The following is a 25,293-nucleotide window of genomic DNA, read 5'->3' on the forward strand; positions in this document are numbered from 1 at the left end:
AGAAAAAAAGGAGTGCAAAGATGAGATTGGAAAAGGGAGGGGAAAAAGAGGAGGAGAAAAAAAAAAGAAAGAAGAAAAAAAGTAAGAGAGAAAAGAAAGTGAAGTGTAAAAGGGGGAGAGACTATTTATGTGAGGAGAAAACTCCTATAGGTCCGCCACTAATACCAACAAATTGCAGCAACAGATTCCTGGAGATGAATACAAGCTACAAACAACCAATAATATCAAGCGACGCAAGGGGACAGAGAAGCGCAGAAATAACCGGGGGGGGGGGTAGAGGGAGGGGCAGGAAAATAAAAAGAATAAGCAGTCTAACCTCACAAACACTCAAAAAAAAATATACTCGTCAATCAGGCAAACAACGATAAAACAATAGAGAGAGAAAAGAAGAAGAAGAGAGAGAAAAAAATGGATAGTGAAGGAAGATGAAGGAAAGGTGTATAAGGATTTAGAACAGGGGATTGGACATAGGATATTTAAGCAGGGTTAAATTTTGACAGAGGATAAAAAGAATAGGGAAGATCTAAAGCTGGAGTAGGGTAAGAGAAACAGGACAGCAAAAGGGAGAAAGTGGGGAAGATTGTTTAGCACAGAGGCAAATTGAGGTAGAGAAAAATGTTGCTAAAGGAACGATGAAAATAGAATGGAGAACATTAGTCCCAAAATAAAATAAAGACAAGATAAAATGACACTTTAAAAAATGGTAAAATGGTAGCGGTAATAATACTAGTTAAAAATAAAAATGTAGTAGCTGAAAGGGCAAAATCGGGTGATGGAGAAAAAAGAAAAATGAAAAAAAAAATGTTTTCTTAGTTAAAAGTAGAAAAAGTAATTTAAAAAAATAAAAATAAAAATGTGCAGTAATGCAGGTGCTTCAGATCTTCTACTCTTCTTATTGGCACGCCCGGAATTCAGGAGAATGTTGACTTTCCCTCTGATACACTGTTCCTCCTTGTTGTAAGCCACAGTCCTTATTGCCTTATCTGTATTTACAGAGGAGTCAGTTCGTGGCTCTGCCTCTGGGTGGCAGTGTGTCTGGGTTGACCTCCGAGGCTATAAGTTCTCTCCGACCAGGAGCTGCCTATTGTGCCTGAACCACCTCCGCCCAGAGGTGGTTCCCCCGGCGCCACTCCCAGTTCTGTTTCCCAGGCTCCCCAAAAACAATCTTCCCCTACAAGCTCTGCTAGTGACCCCAACTGGGCACTCACATGCACTGGGCTCAACAATCAATCCCACAGAAGTAAGAGGAAGTGTGCGAACAAGAGCCTGGGAAGCTGCTCGAACTCGCAGGGTTCCACCCTCCAGAACCGCGCGGAGTGTCTGCGCGCACCCAAGCCCCCGGCAACAACAAGTAGCCGGCCAACAGGGAAACTCTGAGGCAGCCCCTCTGCATCCAGTCCAACTATGGGCTCATTTATAGTGTTACCTTCTGGCAGCAGCCCTGCGGGAGCCCTCCCCACTTGCGAGACACGCCGGCCTCTATGGGCACGGATTTTGGAGAGCGCGGATTTTGGCGGACACAGATTTTCCCCTGCGCCCGCGCGCGCGTTCCTCGCTCCAACCTGAACTGCGAACCGTACCTTCGAGGCAAGTCCAACCTTTCCGTGGAGGGGTGCAGGTCTCCCCTTGGCTCTTGCAGTCGCGCTGTTTGCGAATCGCTGCCTCCGGGTCAGTAGCCGCCGGGCTAGTAGCCGATCTCTGGATGCCGGTAAACGCTGCCTGAGATGGCGCGGTCCCACCGCTGCGCTGGCGCCCAGAGGGAGGTTTCAGCCTCAATCTCCAACCATCCGCATTTTTTAGGAGTTTTCTGTCTTTCCTGGCTGCAGACTGTCTCTCAGCTGAACCTCCCCAGCTTGATCGGGCTGATTGTTACCCGTTTCAGCTGCTCGCCCCCATCTGGTCCGGGACAAAGCACCAACACGTCCGTCTAAGCCTCCGCCATTTTCCTGAATCCCTATGCATACTTTTTCATACTACTTTTTCCCTAAATATTTTATTAGAAGTATATTCCATGTTATTAAACATTTAAAAATACATTTAATGGCTGAATTTCATTACATGGATGAATTCTTAAGGATGAGCTTTTATTCATGTTGTTTCCAATTGGCGAGAGAAAAGGGGGACAGCCTCCCCAGTGTGGGACACCCTTCAGCTGAGTCTTGAGGGTCAGCTAGGAGTTCAGTTGTCAGATGATGGGAGATGGGCCTTCTTGGCAGATGGCCAGCATGGGCCACAGTACTGGAGTATGACAGAGCATGGGCTGTTGAACATGGCGGGTGCTTTGGTGTTGCTAGAGCTTCTGTGCTAAGGGGAGTTATGGGAATGGAGATATTGCATGGAATGGAAGTCATGGGCCAGGTTTTGAGGATCTTTATGCATACCATGTTTTTGCCCAAAGTAGAGCCAGGAACGGGAGTGAGATAACAATGAACAACCAGAACAACATCATTCATCTGTTGAGTGACTTACTCTGTGCTAGGCACATTTCAGATTCTGCATGCGTTAACTCATTTACTATAACAATAGCCCTGGCTTCCTTTGAGTTTCAAGTACAGCAGTGATTAGACATTTATATAGCCTATGAAGGGATTCCCCCATAAGTCTAGTACCCATTTGACACCATACCTACTTATTACAATGTTATTCATTGTGTTCCCTCTGCTGTACTTTACATCCCCATGGCTGTTTTTATAATTGGCGATTTGTATGTCTTAATCCCTTCCCCTTTTTACCCACCCCCTAAATCCCCCTCCCTTCTGGCAACCCTCAAAATGTTCTGTGTAACTTTGAGTTCAGTGATGCCTTTTATAAAGCACCATTTTAGATGCAGAACTGAAAGCATTGCTCCTATGCTTCCTGGAATGAAACTGCCAGAGTTAACACAGGTACAAACTCACCTACCCAGGCAGTTTTATCTAAGAGTTGACAGAGGGACATGGTGGAGCTAGAACTGTAGAGTAACACATACCACAGTGATTATTTAGATTTTTTTATTGTTGTCCTTTCAGGGGGCAGAAATTGTTATTTCATTAGCATTAGAAGACCTCTCAGCTCCTCTCTCCTTGTTTTCCAGCTGTCTGTGAAAGTGGCTGTCTCAACGGAGGCAGGTGTGTGGCCCCAAACCGATGTGCGTGCACTTACGGCTTTACTGGACCCCAGTGTGAAAGAGGTAATTTGTAAAAAATGAATTGGTATACAGATGTTCTGGTGGCTACAGCTGTTATTGATTTAAATACACATTGGATTTGTGCTGCTGCTTCATGACGTTGGCTAAATGTTGAGGGGCTTTCCAAATTGTCACTGGGAAGGATCCTAGGATGATAAGACAGTGGTCCTAAATCTGTTTATGTCATTCAGTTATTCTTTCCAATGGACTCAGGACTCCAGAGTGAGCATAAGTTCCAGTTGGCATCAAGGTAGAAGAAGGAGAATTTCCCATATTGAGCTCATTATTATCCTAGTAAAGTAGAGAAATGGTTCTAAACAGAACATCTGTATAGAAAGGGGAAAATTTAGGACGAAGAAAAACACACCTAAAGATCTATTAGGACCTGTTGGAGGCTGTAGTGGCACAGATGCTCAACATTCAGAATCCACTGTAGAAATATCGCGTCCGCCGCGGCAGTGTGCGGCTACCAGCACTCTGCACCTGCTGAAGGGTGTCACCATCCTCACTTTGGCATCTGAGAAGGTTGCATACATAATAATAAGCTTTAATTTGAATGTGAATTTTCTGTGTTCAAGCCTAATGCTTACTCCTGCTCCTAATAAAAACAAATGTTTTGCCTATAAATGCAGCTGTGTGGAGATGTGTAATGTGCTTGAGTCTCCTTCCCATCCTCGGAACTATGGCATTTTTGATCATTTTGTCTCCACATTCATAGCCATTTTCTTACCGTTCCCAGTTTTATAGTGAAGGTTTAGACCAGAGGTGGGGAACATGTGGGTCATATAAGGCCCGAGAAATCATTTGGTCTGGCCCTGCCAAGGCATTAGGGGTTGAGTTAATTAAATGTTAGACCAAATACAGCAGGCTAATTTTTAAGTTGATAATTCTGTATGGCCCACAAATGATGTTATAAATATCCAAATGGCCCTTGGCAGAAAAAAGGTTCCCCACTTCTGGTTTAGAGGGTTTATTTCATACAAAACTACAAAAATACTGTACTCATGAAAAGTACTCATTGGAAAATACTCATAAACCTTTTAAACTGCATCATCACTTGTATCCAATGTTGTTAAAGATCTTTTTATTTGAAGATGGAAAGTAAACATTCAGTAGTAGATATTGAATATATTTTATTTTAAAACAAAGAGCAGAGAGTGGTATGTGAGAAATTGTTCTCCGTTTCTATTTTTACAAGTTTATTTAAATTGAGTTATTTGTTGATAAAGCAACAATACATATTTTAGCAAGTAACTCTAGGTCAATTACTATGATTACTGGATAAATATTGTATCTCTATTTATAAACCGTTGTGTGGTATTGATGTGTGATGGATGCATCGTGGTCTCTTGGCCTTTATGTTGCATTTGGTACCATGTTGGAAGTCCTTCTTAAAACCCTTTCTTTTTACAACTTGCACAGATGTATTTTTATTGATTTGGAGCTAATATTTGTCTAATGGTATCCAGAGTAATGAAGATAAATATTTTGATTAGGTAGTATCACTATGGCCTCCTTATTTACTCAATGAAGATGATGTAGGATTTAAATTGTTGAGATTAAAATTGTTAATGTGTAAATTGAGAAAGTGGTATGTGAAAATAATTCTGCAATGGTAACACTAGGTTCAATTTGTTTTAGAAAAAAATCACTAACATAATGAAATTGTAGGCTATTTTACATCTAAGAAAGTGATTGATAATTTGCAGCAAAGGATATTGATACCCATAGTTCTGGTATTAATAACCCAATCTAAAATAAAGAGGGTGTGGTGTTTAACCATCCCACAGTTATGTCTTTCAAGACTTGATTTTCTACCAAGATTAAGAAATGAAATGAATGGGTTACGTTACTAAACTACTAATTAAAACTGGCATATTACTCAGGGGTTTCTCCAACTTTTGGAGAGCATTTCGGACACCTCCCCTGAAATTTGCACTGAGGTGTGGGGTCTTCGCAGTATCAAAATAAAATTAATCCCTAAATGTCAGATTTCCAGGCATTTTCAGTAGTTGAGATGGGGGGATAGAAGGTGGGCTCTTTAATCATTACTTTTGCCTGTTCCACCCCTGAATGCGCAGTCCCAGACCTTCAACGGGAGAGGCGATCCATGGGTATAATTTCCTTCAGTGCACAGGAGAGGGGAGTCTTTTGGATTCTAGAATTGTACTTCCCTTAATAGAATTTTCACTGTTTTCTGCTCATGGGAAACTCATCTGCTTACCTCTTTACAAAAATGAGGCAATACATCCTTTTACTCAAATGTATATTTGTGATTTCAGGAATCATTACTGCATATGTAGGACAGAGTCAGGACAAATACATCTGGAAGTGTAGGGAAGTGTCTGTGTGACTTCTGTGTTGGGTGGTGTCCTGATGACCTCATTTATTACCTAGGCTAGTTTAAACTGCCTAGGCTAGTTGTATTATGTTTTAATTGGGATATGACTTTTTATTTTTAAAAATGAACTTTCAGGAAAGCTTTACTAATCTCCTCTCTTCCTTCCCGGAGGCTGGGGCTGGTGCTCCTTCTGCATCCTTCCTTAGCTGTCTCTCCATGCCTCTCGTAGGGACATCACCATGGTACCCAAGTGGGTTTCCCTGTCCACCTCCCCCACTAGAGAGTAAGCTCTTCAGCAGCAACTATGGTTTCATCTTTTTAATTCTTACTGATGCATGGCACACGGCCAATACATGTTGAATGGGATTTATTTTAAAGCACCAGGAAACCTGGAGATATGATTATCAGACCCGAATAAGTATCTCCTGGAAGTAATTGCTGTTTGCTCACTGGGACAATTCTGGATATTTTTCATTGGGTTTATTGTAACAGTTTACACTGTTGATGCCTAATTGAATTCAGCCCCATCTTTCACAAGTGTGATATTTTTAGGGTCACAGACTTATTTTTCAATTGACAAGGATGCAGAAAAAGAAGGTGTGTTTTGGTCCAAAGCAAGTGGCAATAAACAAACAAACAAACAACTTCCTGTCCTGATGTAATGCACATGAAAGGAACACTTAAAATGTCAGTTACAAGTCCTTCCTAGAATAAGCAGCTTTGTCCCTGGGAAATCTTGGAACTTTTATGTACCTCTAAGTGCCTTAGGGAACCGATACAAGTGTGGAGTACCCTTTGGGGATGACTTGGGAAGGATTTGGCTCACTTTAAGCCAATAAGTGAATCTTAATTCATGGACATAGTGGTTTGTTCTGTGATGGAGAGGAGCAGTGGATGCACGCTTGAATTATGAATCACAACAATTCACTCAGCAAATGCAATCAGATTATAAAGTAAATTTGTCTTACTTGCAGCTTTTAGCCAATAAAATAAATATGTTTTTTAAAACATTTCTTGGCTAGTCAGCCTCGTTGGGCTGGTAACAATGACACTAATTCCTATCACTGCACTAGAGGAAGAAAAGTAAAGGCCTGTGACTTGTTTGGCTTGCAATGTTTACTTTTCTGAATGCGAATACCTTTAGTTACATTCTTCGGTTTACCACAACCTCCACCACTCCCTATTATCATCCTGCCCACTTCATTTATTTAGCTTGCTTCTTAGCCCTTGTGAGCACTTGCATTTCCCACTCCCTGCTATATTCTCTATCAAAGATAGAATCTCTTGTATCTTCTTTTATATCCTAAGTTTCTTTCATTGTTCTTCATCTTATAATTATTTTCTGTAAATTTACATTTTCTGTAAATGTATGGTTTTCCTGATTGCTCTTTCCTCCCTCCCCCACCATTTTTACCTTCTTTCTGCTTGGGTCTTGAGTAACCAGTAAAACTGACCATTTCCTAAGCTCTGTGGTACAGTATGTTAGCGGTTGTTATTAGTATTGAAATGAAGTCAGTGTCTGTTTTGGCAATGATAACACGAGCTAGTTGTTTATTGCCATAGCTACTGTCAACAGACTGTGTGGAAGCACACTTTCTCTTGCCATCTTGCCTCAGAATGCAAGCCATTTAAAATCTTGTTAAATTCTCTTATATTAAACACAGTGAATCATGTAGTGAATGAAACTTCTCAAGGTAATGAATAAAGGGAGAATGATGGCAATAGACCTGAACTTGGAAATGGGGAGGGATAATGATGAATAAGCTTGAGGAAGAAGACAATAAAAGAAAGACATGAGAAAACACAAAGAGAAGCAAGAGACCCAGGAGGGCACTAAGTTAAAGAAACTCAAGGCAAGAAGGAGTTCAAGAAATCGCTTGGCAATCGTTCCACTCATCAAAGGGTCAAGAAAGAATGAAAATCACAAAGAGGCCCTTGATATAGCAGGTGATGTGTACTGGGTACTTAGAGTGTGCCAGGGAGTGTGCTGAATGCTGTACTTTGGGGATTTGCAGCAACTTTATGAGAAAAGTTCTATAATGAGTCCCATTTTATAGAGGTATAAACAGAGACAGACAGAGGTCAAATAGCTTGCCCAAGGTCAGACAGCTTGTAAGTGGTGCAATCAAAAGCTGAACCCAGCCAGTTTGTCTCATAAGCCTGTGCATGGGATCACTGTGCTACAGTTGGATATCACTGGGAAGGTGCCATTAGTAATGCAGAGAATTTTCTGAGGAACAGAGGAAGAAATGTAGAACGATGAGTTTTTAAGTGGAAGTCATATTTTCTTAAAAGCCCTTCAAGAAATTTGGCTAGTTGGGTGGAGAGTTGAACTAAGTTGCTGATAAATAAGTTTAAAGCTGAAGGAAAGGGAGGGGTCTTGAATATTGCTCAAGTGCATCTAATGCAGGGTTTTGGAATATTTTTCTATTTTATTGATTTTCATATATTTAAAATATATTTTTTTATTGATTTCAGAGAGGAAAAGAGAGGGAGAGAGTGATAGAAACATCAGTGATGAGGGAGAATTATTGATGGGCTGCCTCCTGCAGGCTTCACACTGGGGATCGAGCCCGCAACCCAGGCACGTGCCCTGACTTGGAATCAAACTGTTACCTCTTGGTTCATAGGTCAACAATCAACAACTGAGTCAAGCCGACCAGGCTGATTTTGATATTTTAAAGATAATCCACTCATGGAAAGAGGGTGATTCCTGTCTGTTCACAGTATATAAATAAATGGACTCTGAAGGACTGAACCAACAGTCCTAAATGTAGACATACAAAATGAATATTGCCATTCAGTGTAGGTACCATGGAAGGTTCTATTGTTATATTACAACTAGAGGCCCAGTACACAAAATTGGTGCACTGGAGGGAGAGGGGGCCTCTCAGCCTGGCCTGCGCCCTCTCTCAGTCCAGGATCCCTCAGGGGATGTCCGACTGCTGCGGAGGCTGGATTGGCTCCTGCTACCACTGCTGCGCTCACCAGCTGTGAGCCCAGCTTCTGTCTGAGCGGCACTCCCCCTGTGGGAGAGTACTGACCATCAGGGGGCAGCTCCTGCATTGAGCATCTGCCCCCTGGTGGTCAGTGCATTTGGTCGATTTGCATATTAGCCTTTTATTATATAGGACTGTTCAAACCATATTTTGAGCCACTTTTTGGGGAATTACCTTTATAGAGTCAGCAATACATTAAAATGAGCACATGACCATTTTTCCTTCTCTTTCTGGGAGGCATTTGAGTTTTAGAAACAAAATAGTGTCAGCTCTAATGACATCAGTGTATAGTCAAGCACTTTAGTTGTTTGGGGTCAAAAACTGACTCATTAAAAAGCAGCGAAAAGGATTGTCTTGCATGGCTCTTGCAGCACATGGAAGTGGATTAATGTTTCATGGCAAACTTTCTGTGAACCTGAGGAGGAAGCCTTTTGGAAGCATGAATGCGCATAACAAAACGTTTTCTCTGATTCCTCCATCTGGCGGTCCTCACGCGTGCTGCTGAGTGTAAGCATGGACACGGAGCCTTCTAAATTCCGATGCATTCGTTCAGTGTTAAATTCCTACCCAAGTCTAAACTGTGAAGACAATCATTGGGTTGTTGCCAAATCAAGAATGTCTGTTGGCTGTTCTGCGGGCTCTCCGTGGCTAAAGCCTAAGGGAAAGCATTGTTGAAACGACCGCTTTAAGAAAAAGAACAATGGGGCAAATGTGGAGTAGAATAAAAATGAAAGTATTGCCATAATTCTCTCTCTGTCAGAGAAGCAGACAGTGGAAGGGGAACTAAGCCTTCCTTCCTTATACTTGCCTCCTTTTTGGAATTGCAGTGTTAATGGAGGTGGAAAAGATGTGTGTTTTTTGTTGTTGTTGTTGTTGTTTTTTAAATCTACATCCTCATATGTGCAGTTGGTATATAAGAAACTGTCTTTATCATAATTTAGTTTCCCTGATGATAAAAAACTGGTAATTTTGCACAGATATCTTTTTAAATGATTTCATTGAACAATTATCAAAAAAACAATCCTTAAACAATTGATAAGCATTTATTTTGTGAATCCAGAAAAGCTGTATTGTATCATATCTAATGAATGGAAAGGACTAACATATAACGTTCCCAATACATAACCAGGTCGTGCATTTCAGATACATTTGCCTCATAAAAAGGAGCTAGAAACGTGACCTTCTCACAGAGGCCTGTCTAGGGTGCTTCATAGAATCAGGGCCTGGTTTTCTCATGCTTTTTTCCCTGGAGCTTTTTTCTGGAATGAATTAATGAATGAAATGCGTCTCTCTCTCTCTCTCTCTCTCTCTCTCTCTCTCTCTCTCTCTCTCTGAGTTTTATAGAGCTGCATTTCTGACTCTAATTTTACATAATGTTAAATTTTAGGTGGCTGTTACCAAAGTCCTAGTGTAAATGCCGCAGGCCATCTTCTGTTCTCAGAGTGCTTTTGGAAGGCAGGGCTCTGTGAGCTAGGCATCTTGTTCCCCTTAAAGGTAACCAGCAATATACACTGTTGTTCCTAAAGTATATTGGAGCCCTCTGTGAGCCTCACTTTTGGTATTTAGTCTAAATGGAAACTAAATACCAGTGTGCAGAGAGCAAAGGCAGAATGCCCTAAATGTTACCATGCATCTGAAGTGGTATGGCAGCACTCGGCAGGTGGTGGATCATTGAATAAACTTGATTGTCCTAGAATAGCTGCAGAAACCACTTCTGTTGACATAGACGTTCAGTTCTCGCAGTTGAGTCACTGTATGCACACAGGGAACATACACTACCATGCCTCTCGAGGCTGCACATGCCTGGCATGAAGACGCCGAACTGGTGGGATGCTGTGATAAAGCAGTTGCACTGTCCCCACTCTGTCCCTCTCGTGGGCTCGTTTTTCCTCTGTTGGTGGATGAAATTTTTTTGTCCCTTTCAGAATTTCTTCCCTGTGGGTTAATGTGAGCAAATATATCTAAGTTCTTGGTTGTTTACAGCTTCTTTCGTCCAGTGGTACCTCTGGCCATTTGAAGCCTCTTTGCTGCTCCAGGCGGTCCTCTGAGAAAGGATCTAAGTTCACACCAGCTTTCCCTTGCAGTGGCCCACCACTAGCTGGCAGAAAACACTCTTGCATTTTTTGCCACAATGAATTTCTGGAGTACAAACCAACTTTGACAGTAGTAGCCTCTCCCTAGAACCATGTCAGCATCAGGGCAGTCAGTTTCTTTCTTAAAAAAAATATTTTTAAAATTAATTTTAGAGAGGAAGGGGGAGAGAGAGAGAGAGAGAGAGAGAGAGAGAGAGAGAGAGAGAGATTGAATGAGAATCATTGATCGGCTGCCTCCTGCACATCCCACACTGGGGATCGAGCCCACAATCCAGGCATGTGCCCTGACTGGGAATCGAACCACGACCTTCTAGTTCATAGGTCGATGCTCAACCACTGAGCCATGTCAGCTGGGCAGGGCAGCCAGTTTCCATCATGAGACAGTCCCCAGTATCCTGCAGACTTCAGGGTTATATATCATGTGTTCTGAGCAGCCTCCTGGAAGCCACCCTCATGACTTGTCATCATAATGTGATCCTCCCCCAGTTTCTCAGAGAGAGAGCTAGTGGTAGCTCAGCTCTCGTCCAAGTACCCCCTACCCATCTTTTGCAACCTCAGACACTTTGATACTCTTGGTGTGCATGAGATTTAAGAGCCTTGTGATCAGATTGTCATCACCCCCTTTGCAAATTCTGATCGCAGCGTCACACTTGATTTGGAATGTGATATCTGTGGTCTTGGTGGAAATGTCCGTTTTCACATCCTCTTCTATTCTCAAAGCCAATAATGGAATGCAGCTATTGAATTTGATCAAAGATTTAGTATCATGGTTTCATCTTCAAAGACAGTTTATTTTCAACTTTATTGTTTGTTTTTTTTAGCACCCTGATCTTTAAAAAAAGAAAGTTTTTTTTTATAAGTTAGTGGCAACATTTAATATTTGGACCATTCTTTTTTCCTGGACCATGTTTTAGTTTTGGGTGCTCAAAACCCTGGAGCAACACTCAGTAGAAATGTATTGTGAGCCACATAAGTAATTTTAACTTTTCTAGTAGTCACATGAAAACATCAAAAGAAACAGGTAAAATGGACTTTGATAGTATATTTTGTTTAATCCAGCATATCCAAAAGTTTTTTTTAATCGATCCTCAGTATTGAAAATTATTGAGATGTTTTGCATTCTTTTTTATAGTAAGTCTTTGAACTCCAGTGCATATATTACGCCACATATGAATTTGGGCCAGCTAATAGCCACATGTGGCTATTGGACAGCACACTCTGGAACCTTATTTCTAGTAACATCAATGGATATATGAAATAATTAAGTAACCAAGCATGGCAAAGGTTTAGTGAGGCAGCATAGGTGAGGGGAAGTACAGGTGAAGGGAAAAGAGCGTGCAAAGGTGCAGAGGCTGGAACTGGCTGGGAAAAGGGAGCACACAGTCACCCTCAGGAGGTCCCTGCTCTGCCAGCTTTCTGCGTGTTGGAGTCCTCCTATGAGAAAGAGGGGCAATGATGCCAACTTGCTTTACTGCAAAGAAGGGAGGGTGGGTTTCAGATGTCTCTGTGGTGCCCCTCTATTCTACTGAATGGTGCTTCAGCACAATATCTGTATGATGCAGGGTTTTGAGATTTGGAAAATTCTCTTTTGTAAGTATAAATTATGGACTGGCCTGCTTCTGAAACTGTTTCAACTTAACCTGTGGATAGCAGTCTGGAGACCCCTCCTGATTTTACATGCTCGATTGCGAGTCCTTGAGGACGCTTAGTGTTTATGTTCCCTAGGAGTTATGGCCTCTAGAGAGTCTGCTGCTTTTGGTTTAGGAATGTATATTGAACGTATATATGGAACTTTGTGGTCCAGATGATGTGCCAAAGTACTTTTTGTAAAACATTACTCCTATGGGGGTTCCATGCAATGAAGTTTCCATGGCCGTAGCATTTTGGAAACGCTATTCCATGTCCTCATCTTGGAGAGGCACTGGTGTATTCGCAGACTAGCTCCCGGGAGTCCTGCAGGAAGGTAAGTGTTTTCACTTAGTTTAACCCAGCACTTTCAAATCCATTAATTTTACCCTTCTTCCCTTTCTCCCTCAACACCTTTAACATTCTTATTCTAAAGATCTGGATTCTGATCTTGACAATCATTTTGAAAGTCATTTGACATCTCCATGACAACATCTTCATATTCTAGATAGGTATTTTAAATCCATATATGATCCTCATCTGTAGATGAGTATTTGTCAAAATGTCTAGGGTTTGGGGGAAGATCATCATGTAGTCACTCACCTTTTGTGTTCCTAAGAGGATGCATGGGACCATAAATTAGGGCAGTAGGTAACACCCATTCTCTTGGGTTTGGTTGTTCAATATTCTAAAGTATTACCAAGGCAAGCTGAATTATCTCATTAAGTAGTGATAAATTCATAGTCTGAGTGGTTTAATGTGGTTGGCATGTATGCCATCTGATTCTTATCAGCCCTTTGGGGGTACTACTTATCAAAAACTAGGAGTATTGGATATTCTCAGAGCTAGAGCCCCCTTTTCTAGATTGGTTACTTTACTTTCAAGGTCAGGTTTAAGGCTTTATTCTTCCTCAGTTCTTTCCTGACCAAAGGGGACTCCACCATGAAAGCCCATCAATTTCCATGCAACTTCACTGACATCACACCTCTGGCCACCTGGACCCCACCCACATTTCTATTTGATGGTCAATGCATCTATTCAGATTTTGGTCTTTGTCATTTACTTTAAGGATTACATCAGCCATTTTAGTATTCATTCCTCTAATGACTTCTTGTTTTCTTGCATTTTATTATATTTTAAGATAATTGGATGACATAGTCCCTGTCTTTGGGGATGAAGGTTTTATTGGTGTGTTGTTTTTTTAAGAATGTAGTCTTTTATAAAAAAATATTTTTATTGATTTCAGAGAGAGGAAGGGAAAGGGAGAGATAGAAACATCAATGATGAGAGAGAATCTGATTGGCTGCCTCTTGCACACCCCTTACTGGGGATCAAGCCTTCAACCCAGGCATGTGCCCTTGACCAGAATCTAACTTGGCTATCCACTGAGCCAAACCAACTAGGGTAGGACGATGGTTTTTAATTATGTTACCTAAGAGGTAAGGAATGAGCACATTCACCTTGTCAAAAAATGTTTTTAATGTACATTTGTTGATATACTTATATCCTAATAAAATGATGTAGAATCCTTTTTCATGTCTTTTGGGAAGCCTTATAAGCAAGTTATAATACTTTAACCTTTCTTAAAAAATATTTTCTTCATCAAATGAAATACAAATGACCTCTTAATTTTAAAACATATATATGTATATATATTTACATAAATATGAATATATACACAAATATGAATATATATGTAAACTAGAGGCCCAGTGCACAGCATTCATGCACTGGGTGGGGGGGGTGTTCCTCAGCCCGGGCTGTGCCCTCTTGTAGTCCAGGACCCCTTGCCAGCAGTCGACAATCCTGTGAGGGGTCCTTAGTGCTACAGCAGAGGCGAGAGAGGCTCCAGCCACCACCGCTGCGCTCGCCAGCCATGAGCTCAGCTTATGGCTGAGCGGCGCTCCCCCTGTGGGAGCACACTGACCACCAGGGGGCAGCTCCTGCGTTGAGCATCTGCCCCCTGGTGGTCAGTGCGCATCATAGTGACTGGTCGTCCCGCTGTTCGGTTGATTTGCATATTAGGGTTTTATCATGTAGGATACATGTGAATATATTTTTTCTGTATTTTCTCTGCAAAGTAAATTTGGCCTGTCAGACCCCATCATATGGGCATTATAAATGTGGCTAATCTAGTTCTAGTTTGGGGGCTAATAAAGCACTGATTTATATATACATCTCCAGCCAGGCTATGGTGCTTCTCATAGACCAAAGAATAAAACTATGATGCTCCTTCCTATGGCATTGAATACCAAACCCAGTGCTGTGAAGAGTTGTTTATTAAATCTCTGTTGACTTACTTAATTTAACTGTGGGATCTTGAGGTTGCTGAGAGATAGTATTTCAATGGTAAATACTAGTATACCTAGTATATTTGTTTGATACAACCTTTTTTAAAAAGGTGCTCTGAACAACAGTACCTACCCATACATCTGTATTTCATATAGAAACGTGAGTGTGGACATTGATAACTGAAATGTGTGGGAAGTGAAGTCTGTGGAACACATGAAAGGAAATGTTCTCCAACTTTCCTCTCCTATTCCCTCAGCAGCGATCCCTTCTCTCTGAACTGTTTCAGAAGAGTTTTATAAGTAAACAATGGGTTGGGACATTTATTTCCTCAGGAAATAAAGAATGTTGTAATGGTGCAATTCATAAAATAGGCCATTTCTCTCTGTCCTTGGAGAGCCTTTGTCCTCTTGCCTGCCTTTTCGTAGGAGACACTGCTGATCTTCACCGATGTAGGACACTCAACTGAAAGAGAAGGCTTTCAGGTTTGGGGGCAAATTTTACCCAGATTGAAAAAAAATTATAATAAATATGTATTAGCTCTTAGGGATCGTTTCTTCCCTAAAATCTCAATAAAAAAACTCATATTTTGTTAGGGATTCCAGTGATATAGTCTTTAAAAACTAGTGAACTTTAAAAAACAAAGGCAAAGCCATGGTCCTCCAAGTGTAAATTTTGATTCATTCTTTGTATAATGATTTGCAAGCATAATTTGAAAAGCTGGGAATATTTTAGAACTTTCTTCTTGTACTAGGGGAAAAATAAAAAGTAGAGGCATATAAATCTATCTATCTATCTATCTATCTATCTATCTATCTATAGCTATCTATCTATCTATCTATCTATCTATCTGAATAACATAAAACTCACTTTGCAAAGCAGTATCCTTAAACACCATAGAAAACTCTCTAATTTTTAAAAAAAATAGTGTGATTTGGAATTAGAGCTATTTCTTTTTTAAAACTTATTAGAGCTATTTCTTTTTTAAAACTTATCTTTATTGTTGAAAGTATTACAAATGTCACTCCTTTTTTTCCCACTGACCGCCTTCACCACACTACTCTGTGTCCATGGGCTATGCATATCTACACGAATAAAAGACAAACATGCAAATTGACCATACCTTCGCTACACCTTAAGCCACGCCCACCAGCCAATCAGAGCGACTATATGCAAATTAACCCAACCAAGATGGCGGCTGGCAGCCACACGGCTGGAGCAAGCAGGAGGCTTGGTTGCCCCAGTGATGGAGGAAGCCAAGCTTCCCGCCTGCCACAGCCAGCTCTGAGCTCCACTCAAGGCAACAAAGTTTCAATTATAGAAGATAAATAAACCCCAGTTGGAGCTGGAGCGAGCAGGAGGCTTGGGTTGCCCCTGGCGATGGAGGAAGCCAAGCTTCCCGCCTGCCCTGGCCGGCTCTGAGCTCCACTCAAGGCTACAAAGTTTTAATTATAGAAGGTAAATAAATCCCAGAATAAAAAAAAAAAAGAAAAAAAGGAGAGGCTGGGAGCTTCCATCACTGGGGGGCTTGGCCAGCCTGAAAATGACCCTCAGCCCCTCACCCAGACTGGCCAGGCACCCCAGTGGGGACGCCCCCACCCTAGAGGGGGTGTGGCCAGTCTGAAAACAGCCATCAGCCCCTCCACCCCAGGCTGGCCCAGGCACCCCCAGCGGGGACCCCCCATCCTTGATTCCGGGACCCCTTTTCAGGGCAAAACCAGGCTGGGTCCCCCACCCCATGCACCAGGCCTCTTATCCTTATATAAATAAAAAGGGTAATATGCAAACTGACTCTAACAGCAGAACGACTGGGAATGACTGGTCCCTTTGACACACACCGACCCCCAGGGGGCAGATGCTCAATGCAGAAGCTGCCCCCTGGTGGTCAGTGCGCTCCCACAGCGGGAGCTCTGCTCAGCCACAAGCCAGGCTGATGGCTGCCAGCACAGTGGTGGTGGCGGGAGCCTCTCCTATCTCCTCAGCAGCACTAAGGATGTCCAGCTGCAGCTTAGGTCTGCTCCCTGCTGGTAAGTGGACATCCCCCGAGGGCTGCCGGGCTGCCAGAGGGATGTCTGACTGCCAGCTTGGGCCCAATCCCCCAGGGAACGGGCCTAAGCCAGCAGGTGGACATCCTCCGAGGGGTCCCAGACTGCATGAGGGCATAGGCTGGGCTGAGGGACCCCCCCGAGTGCACAAATTTTTGTGCACCAGGCTTCTAGTATGCATATAAGTTCCCAGGTTCATCTCTCCCCACCCGCTCCCCACCCACTCTTCACCCCCCTTCCCTCTGAGGCTCGTCAGTCTGTTCCATTTCTTTTCAGACCTTATTTAGGCTTCATTTCTTTCGGCAATGCTTTTTCACACTGCCAAACCGAATAGCTATCATAAAACCAAACAAAAGGCAAGGTTCTAAGCAGTCCTTACAGCCTTTTACTGAGCCAACCTGAAGTGTGCACGGGGCTCCCCCATTTCCTAGGTTGTTATTCTTTGTTTTTTATGAATGAGAGGAAATGATCTTCAAGACTAAGTTTTATACCAAAAGAGTCCCTCCTTCCAATTTGTCAGTATTACATGACAATAATTTGAACATTTTAATTAAAATTCTTAGATAAGAGACATTGTGTTTTTAAAATTGCTTGTTAATTCCCAGAAAACGGGTTAAGAACTTTGACCCTGAAGAAAGTCCTGCCACATGTTGGCTGTGGGGCTTTCGGAAGTTCCTGATTGGTTCCCTTATCTCTACAAGGGTGTACTAAAACCTACCTAGTGAGACTGTTGGGATATTACATGAGATAGTATACAAAGTACTTAGTATGAGGCCTAGCACAGACATAATACATGTTTAATAAACACTTGCTATTAACATTTGCATTCTCATGAAAGTGAGAGAAATCTTGGTTGGAAGTGTTATTTCATAAACAATATTATCAAACTATCAACTATCACCAATACTAGACCTAAACTTAGAGGCCCTATTGTGACTATGTTTTCCACTCAGAGGACTTGTCATTTTACTGGAACAACATAGTTTTTGGGCCGCCTATTCAGATTAAGTGCAACATTCCCTTTCGGACATCATATCAACCATGTGCTTTTCTTTAAGACACACCCAATTGTTGCAATTGTAATGAAGGCTGAAACTCCAATGGTGCAAATAGTAATAAAAGGAGAAAGTGAAGGAGTGAATGACAACCAGTCCATAAAATGTCATGGTGACTGTAGTCCAGGAAAGCATTGGTTGTCACAACAGCTAGCCAAAGATTACTAAACGGTTTTTGTTTCCATATACTGACGTATTCAGATACAGAAGGGGGAGTGAACTCGTTTCTTCGGAAAAGGCCAGCAGTGAAATGTAGAAAGTACTCAGCTATTTTAGAAAGGTGGCGTTCTAAAATCATTGAGAGATCATAGAAACTTACCAATCGGCAAAATAAAATGAACACCTATGTAAAGTATATATTCAGCTTTCTGGGTTGGTATGAGAACTTGAGTCTACAAAGATGGCATCAGGCAGTTTATGGGTGTGTGGGAGGTGCTTTTACTTATCGAATCCACATGACATTCTTTTTTTCTGTTTCTATCTATGTATCTATGTATATATCTATCATCCTTTTAAAAAATCCTCACCTGAGTTCATGCTTAGGGAGAGAGAGAGAGAGAGAGAGAGAGAGAGAGAGAGAGAGAGAGAAAGAAACATTGATCAGTTGCAAGTTGCCTTTCATATGTGCCCAGACCTGGGATTGAATCTGCAATCCAGGCATGTGCCCTGACTGGCAGTCGAACTAGCAACCTTTCAGTGCACAGGACTATGCTCAACCAACTGAGCCACTCCAGCTGGGCTCATCTTTTCTTTTTTTTAATGTTATTTTCCAATTAGTTTACATCCAATATTATTTTGTATTAGTTTCAGGTGTGCAGCATAGTGGTTAGACAATCATATACTTTACAAAGTGTTTCCCCTAATACTTCCAGTACCCACCTGGCACCATACAGTTATTACGATATTATTGACTCTATTCTCTATGCTGTACTTTATTTTTATTATTATTTTAATCCTCACCTGAGGATATTTTTCCATTGATTTTTAGAGAGAGTGGAAGAGAGAGGGAATGACATAGAGAAATATCAATGTGAGAGAAACACATCGACTGGCTGTACTTTTCACTCCCGTCACCTTTTTCACACAGTCCCCCAACCCCTCATTCCTCTGACAACCATCAGTCTGTATCTATGAGTCTGATTCAATTTTGTCTGTTTGTTAATTTTGGTTTATAGATTCCACATATAAGCGAAAATCACATGCCATTCTTGAGGCCACATCTAAGAAAGGACTGAAAGTGCTGGTCATAGAAGACTACAGCTAGAAATGCCAAAATATTGACATTTCCAACCTCACTCATTAGGGTTTTATTAGATGCACCTGTAAGAAAGGTATGCTGTTAGGCTGAAAAGAAATCATTCTGAGAAGAAGAGATGTGAGTGTGTCCCTGTGCATCTGTTCTTTCCCAGGTGCAGTGCTATAGGAACACACTTACCCTACCTTCTGCAGTTACATGCTAGTGGGGGGAGCAGAGAGCAAACACGTAAACACAGAAACACTCAAGTACCAGTGTGGGCTGGAAATGAAGGGATGTGGAGGGCATGAGGGCAGAGACTAATGACACATGGGGACCCCTGGTCAGGGGCCTCTCTCAGAGAAGTCGCCAGCTGTGTGAAGAGTGAGAGGAAGTTGTCTAGGTAGAAGGAAGAATATGTGTAAAGGTTCTAAGATGATCCAAGTACTCGAGACAGTTGAGACCGTGAGGGAGAGTGATGTGACCTGAGGCTGGAGAAGCGGTCAGGAGGGCGTGTGAGGAGCTCTGCACGCAGCATTTCAGGACGAGGGCAGTGGTGCGTGGCGCCCACGCTGGGGGTGATAGGACGCTGTAGACTTTTTTTTTTTTTACAGCACATTAGAAACCTGTTAGCTCAGGTTGTCCATGAGAATCTTCTGTAAAGAGCTACCAAGTCCTGACCCAGTTAAGGTGGGAGAGTTCTTGTAGGTTTCCAATGCCCTTCAAAACCAGGGGGATCTTGAGTTTTAAGTTGCTCAACACTGCTTTTTCTCTCGTGTTTCTATAGGGACTCCGAACCCTACCTTTTCTCCAAGGAGGTGACTAAGCTGCCCTTAAAATACATAAAACAAGTACACCCTAAGAATGGTTTGTTCAGGCATTAAACATTTTGAGATAATGCATGCTTTCAAGTGGACGCATGCAGACTTGTCTCCCGGGAATGCCTTTGGATGTCATAATAGCAATTCTGGTATCAATAAATCATTTACTATTTGGACAAGCCATGGCCACCACCTCAGTCACTAGATACATTTGTAATGGTTTTTATGAACAATAATAACAACCACCTAGCAACATAGTGTTTGGGCATGTCAGTTTTAGAATAGCACATGTGGTTTTGTGGGCTTTGGAAGGATAAATTCTTACTGTCTGTAATATATTTTGAAAATTAAACAGCCAATATTGTTGGAGGCCCACTGTGCACAATACATGAAGTCATGCTGCTTGGTGTGTGGCTTTATATAAGAATGACACATCAGTGTTGGTTTTTGTGTTTTTGTTTTTTTTTGCTAGTTTGTAAGTACTTCTCTGCTCCATGAGGGAAGGGACTGATCCTTCTTGCTCCCATTTTTATCTCCAATGTAGAGGGCACATAGTAGCTCAGTAGTATGTGTTCACTAGATGAATGAATAAATGAATAGTTTCTAGGCACAGTTTATTCCTTGTGTTTCTTATAACGAATGAGAAATGAGTGATCTGCCATCTCTACTTTGAATGAATAGCTTTCCTCTTGACCCTTTAAAACCATGAACAGCTTCAAATATTGTTATTGTTCACCAATGAATTCCATGCAGTTTGATACCCCGGAGAAGCCAACGCTGTATGATCTCTTCCATTTATGCCGTACGTTATAGACATACACACTGTCTCAGCTGGTCCTTGGAGACAACTTGAGGGAATATATTTCCAAGCTATGGAAAGCGAGCTTGGAAAGACCCTCTTGTCTCTTCTAAGGCAGGTGTCTAGGAATGAGATCTGTGTTTTCTAACTCAGCCCAGACTGTGGTGTATCCATATTCTCCAACAAATATTTGCCCGGCCTTTAGGGCTAAAACCATCTTTAGCATTACTTTTAGCTATTATTAATTATATATTTTTTTAAATTTCTAATTTTGTTCTCTCCTCCTCTCCTTTGGTTCTCAGTTGGGTTGCTAATTCTTGGCTATTGCCATTCTTGATGTCTTTCAGTCTCTAGATCAAGTCTTAAAATTCTACATTTCAGGTGACTAAGCAAAATTGTTTGATTGAATTTGGGGAATAGCTTGTCTTTAATCATAAGTGGATGCTGTATGATAAAACGCTTTTCCCCAGACTGTGAATATACGGATGGATGCGGGAGCTTAGCTGAAATTGAGCTGTAAATAGAATTGGAAGAGAATGTGGTGCTGAAGGAGCCTGAGAGAACACGCCGGCACCAAGAATCTGGATGTCTGAATGAATGTCCTGCTGCCAGGTTGCTCTGCCTAGAACACCTTCTGGTGCAGTTTCTGTGAGGGCGAAGTTAGACAGGTGTACTGGAGCGCCTGTTTAGGGAAGGGCTAAAAATTGGTTTTCTTTTGTCTTTTTTTAATGTACATGTCAGGAGATGTGCAGTTTCACTCTTATAAAAATGCCTGGGAATTTAGGTAGGAGAATGGTCTTCTCTGGAGCATGAGCTCTGTGAGAACAGGGGCTTTTGCCTGTTGTGTCAAGGTGCCTAGCATTGTACCTGACACATAGTAGATGCTCAATAAATATTTGTTGAATAAAAGACTGGATCTAACAACAGATCTAGCCTGTCGCTTTTAGCAACAGGACTGGGTTCAGAGTGGACCCCATGATTTGCTGGTGTGTTGCTGTAACGAAGCTCCGAGCTCAATCTGCCTCAGTTGCTTAATGACCAGAAGCTCCAGCCAAGTTGGAGCTGGCGTTCGACTCTGTTCTGCCACACTGTGCATGCAGCTCTCTTCACTGTCTCAGTGGGTGGTGACCTGCCCCTCTGATAGGCTCCACTCGATTATGAAATTATAATTGGCTTCAGCTCAACTCCACAGAATAGAATAGTGACTGTAGCTTATCTGTGGCTGAAAATAGGCGAGAAGAATGAAAAGAATTAGAAGGGACTGCTCTGGGTAGCTTGGAGTGACATTGATTAATTAATATGCTATCAATTTTCTTCCCCTGAGAAACATTTGGTCACAAAGAGATTTGGCTTTCAGAAGAAATTTAAATTTGGGGGTGAGGCTTTTTGGCATAGTCTGGTCTCATTGGAATGGTCTAAGTAGCTTTTGTTTCTTTTTTCCCATGCCTTCCCATGCTTGCTCACCAAGGCTCCATGCAGTCCTTGACTGTAGAGTTATCCGTCTTCCACGGGCTGAGCATTAGCTTGCCAAGTGCCATGGAGGAGCCAGTGTGTGGAGTGTACGTGGGGCAGGATGTGTCGCTCTGTGAAGCACCTCAGGAAGCCTGGAAAGCTAAAGTCCGAGGGGCCACAGTGTGGAATTTCCAGGGAGAGGCTGAGAGAGAAGGAGACTGATTGGTTGATTGATCTCCAAAGGGCAGGGGATATATTCCACGGTTCATGGTGCAGGGAGCCTGCAGGCTTTTAACAGATGCTTTTCATGCGCCTCAAGAAGTACGAATGTCCCATTTGTTAGGTTTTCAAGAACGAATGGCCCAAAAGGTTCCGTGTTCTCTTTTAGCCACGATGCGTGCGTAGTGGCCGTATGTTCTCTGACAGCGTCACGGTGTGGGTAGGTAGGAGGAGCTGCTGGCTGAAAAGCAAATGAGAAAACTGGAGAGGAAGAAAAGAAAATTAAAATAAGATGTTGGATTGAAAAATACCAAGAAGGGTGGATGTTTCAGGCTTTCTTTTTGTAACGTCAGTAACTGTAAAAAAAAAAAGATAAACAGAATAATCTATCTTTTTAATTTTACTTTTTATAGCTATCCACTCATTGACTTTTGTTTCTTCTTCAAATTCTAATTATACAATATTAAACATACTTCACGAACTTCCTCTTCACTAAGTACAAAATGCTCATGTGAAAGTATGTTATCACAGCAGTCTCATTTTGGATGAGATTTTGAAAGATCTCATCCAAAATATTTCAAAGAAGTTAAAGAGCAGGTCAAGTTGCTGCCTTGGGAAGCAAGGAAAAACTTGCTTCTTTCTCCATCACAAATGTCTCCTTAGACTCGTATTATTTGGACTCTTTTTACCCTGTTATCTTTCACGAATTCATTCCATCTTATAAGAAAATAACATTGGTTTTAATATAGAACTAACTGAGTTTAGAATAAATAAGCTTTTTTTCATGGGCTCCTTGTTTTGACTTCGGGATGCTAATACTAATAATAACTCTCTTAGTCCTCGGGGTTGCTAAAAAAGACCTGCTCCCTTCCACGCTGAGACACTTTAGGTGGATTGAGTGTAAGTGTGCGCAGGTTTGATGAGGTCTGGAAGGGATGTTTATTGAGTAGGAGCACTTCCGAGGACATTGATGCCCGAAAGAGCCTGATATAGAACTTACTTTCCCTCGGCCCTTCGTGAAGGGATAGAACACGAAGTGCTCTTCTGTGGGTTGACATGGGCTGAAAAAGACTCAGAGAATACGGTCCTCAAAGAACTCACACCTGAGGCAGAAGATGGCGCCAAATATTCCCCTCATTGTTCTTCAGGGACGGGAGCTGTTCCTGACATCCACAGATTTCAGAAAGCCGGCTTCTGGGAAATGGAGATTTTATAGCCTATTAAAATAGGAAAATACCCATCTCTTCCTTCCCTGCTCTTTTGAGAGGGTTATAGAATTATATGTGCAACTGTATTGTAGTTTAAAGTACAAAAAAAAGAAAAAAAAAGGAAGGGCCATTATTAACATTAAGCAACAGACCTAGCAGTAACCCTATAATTGTTTTTGCTTAATACATGGAATTATTCCTAAATTCAATTAACATGGTATTTTTAAGAATGGATTTTTGCCAGGAAAGTATCCATCACAAATATGTAAAGAATAGCTCCTTATCATTCTCTGCTATAATTGCTGCATTCAGACATGCATCATCACACCCAACAAGACTTGGCAGTGCTCCGGGTGAGATCTCTGGTCCTCACACTGCTTTGGCCCTTGCCCGCCCTCCTTTCAAAACTGTGTTCACCACGTGGGCACATGGTCACTGAAAGTATCTACAAGCTTCAACAAGCTGGAGTTGCATTTTTGCAGCTGACATTTTCACTTAAAAATAAATCACAGGATGCACTTTGGAGAGCACAGGTCTAGGAATGGAACATTAACAGAGGGTACGTCAAACCGCAAATACTTCCAGTCCGTCCAATTCAAAGTATTTCCACACAAGCCTGAAAAATAAATAACATGACCAGCAAAAGTATTGTCTTGTCCATAAGTTTCCGTCATGGCCCTGAGAACTTTCTGAGCACACATTTGGAGCTTAGGAACCCAGTGATAGTCTCCTTGGAGATTTGAATGTTCTTCCTTACTTTCCCCTTTGAATGAAGGAACTGAAAATGAATTTGAACCATGTGCCGACCTTAGAGGATTTGATTTTAAAATATTTTTTTCCCTTCTCCAATACTTGAACCAATAGAATCACTTCTGATTCCCCAATCCTATTCCTGGCCAAAAGTACACATTCTAATCTTCAAATTCTTTTTTGTAGACAGAGTGTTCCAAGATTGTTTGTTGATATAAAGAGCAATATTATTTTAGTAATAAGTCCATACTAGCAGCTTAATTTCTTTTGAATTGAATTGTCCAGACACACAAGTCAATCACTTGGTGCCAACTGAAGATTGCTTTTACAAGAAGATATGTGTCATAAATAAACGAATCTTAATGATGTACGCCGCCTTAGCCCTTAGGGCAGGGGTTGCAAATTAGATGCTCATGCTGTATTAGCCAACTCGCTCCCTAACTTTCATTATCTAATGCATGCATTATGGAGAATCACCAACACATGAAATATAAAAGTAAAAATGACACCGTTGAGTAATCGCAAGCTGTTGACTAATCTCCAGGGAAGGGAGGGCCATGAGCATTCTTTAGGCCACTTAATTCAAGAAAGAACAGGCTCTGTTTACTTAAGAGGCTAGTTCGTCTGTTTCCTGATTGCATTATTATTGTGAGAACGCCAGAATGTATTACAATGGATAAAATGAGGGAAAAAAATAAAAGATTAACTTACACGGGCCAGGAAAGAGTGGTGGTAGATGTTTGAATGTTTCTTTGGAATTAATCAGTGGTTCATAAACTTAAAATACTTTTTAAAAAAATCTCGAGAAATGAGTTTTTGATTCAAGTTACACAGGAGAAAATATGAGTTGGCTTGAGAAAGGAGAAATCTCGGTTCACATAAACTTGTGCACCGATGCCTTTATCATGGGAAACTTGTAATTAGAGGTCCAAAGCTCCAGCACACGATTGCAACCTAGTTATGCCTGTACTGCAAGTGCTCACAGGAGGTACTGGCTAGACCTGCACATAACGAATTAAGAGATTCCAGCTGGGACGTGATGAAAGCATTTTTGTGAATCTCTGTATCTTGGCTGGGCCACAGGGTTATAACTTGGAGAAGGCTAACTTGTAGTAGTATGTGACAGATTTATAGCCCAATGGATGTTGGGCATCAGAAAAAAAGACTGAGGTTAAAAGAATGACTCGAGAATTATG

General features: G+C 41.7%; 1 protein-coding gene across 1 annotated transcript in view; it reads left to right on the forward strand.

The window, feature by feature from the left end:
• The window catches only part of FBN1 (fibrillin 1), a 236,126-nt gene that overhangs the window by 46,088 nt on the left and 164,745 nt on the right, over positions 1 to 25,293 (forward strand). The window contains exon 5 of the mRNA XM_006085996.3: positions 3,074 to 3,169. Coding sequence (XP_006086058.1) covers positions 3,074 to 3,169 — 96 coding nt within the window. The remainder of the gene's footprint in view (positions 1 to 3,073; positions 3,170 to 25,293) is intronic.

This window comes from Myotis lucifugus, unplaced genomic scaffold, assembly GCF_000147115.1.
Source record: "Myotis lucifugus unplaced genomic scaffold, Myoluc2.0 scaffold_23, whole genome shotgun sequence".
Lineage (NCBI taxonomy): Eukaryota > Metazoa > Chordata > Mammalia > Chiroptera > Vespertilionidae > Myotis > Myotis lucifugus.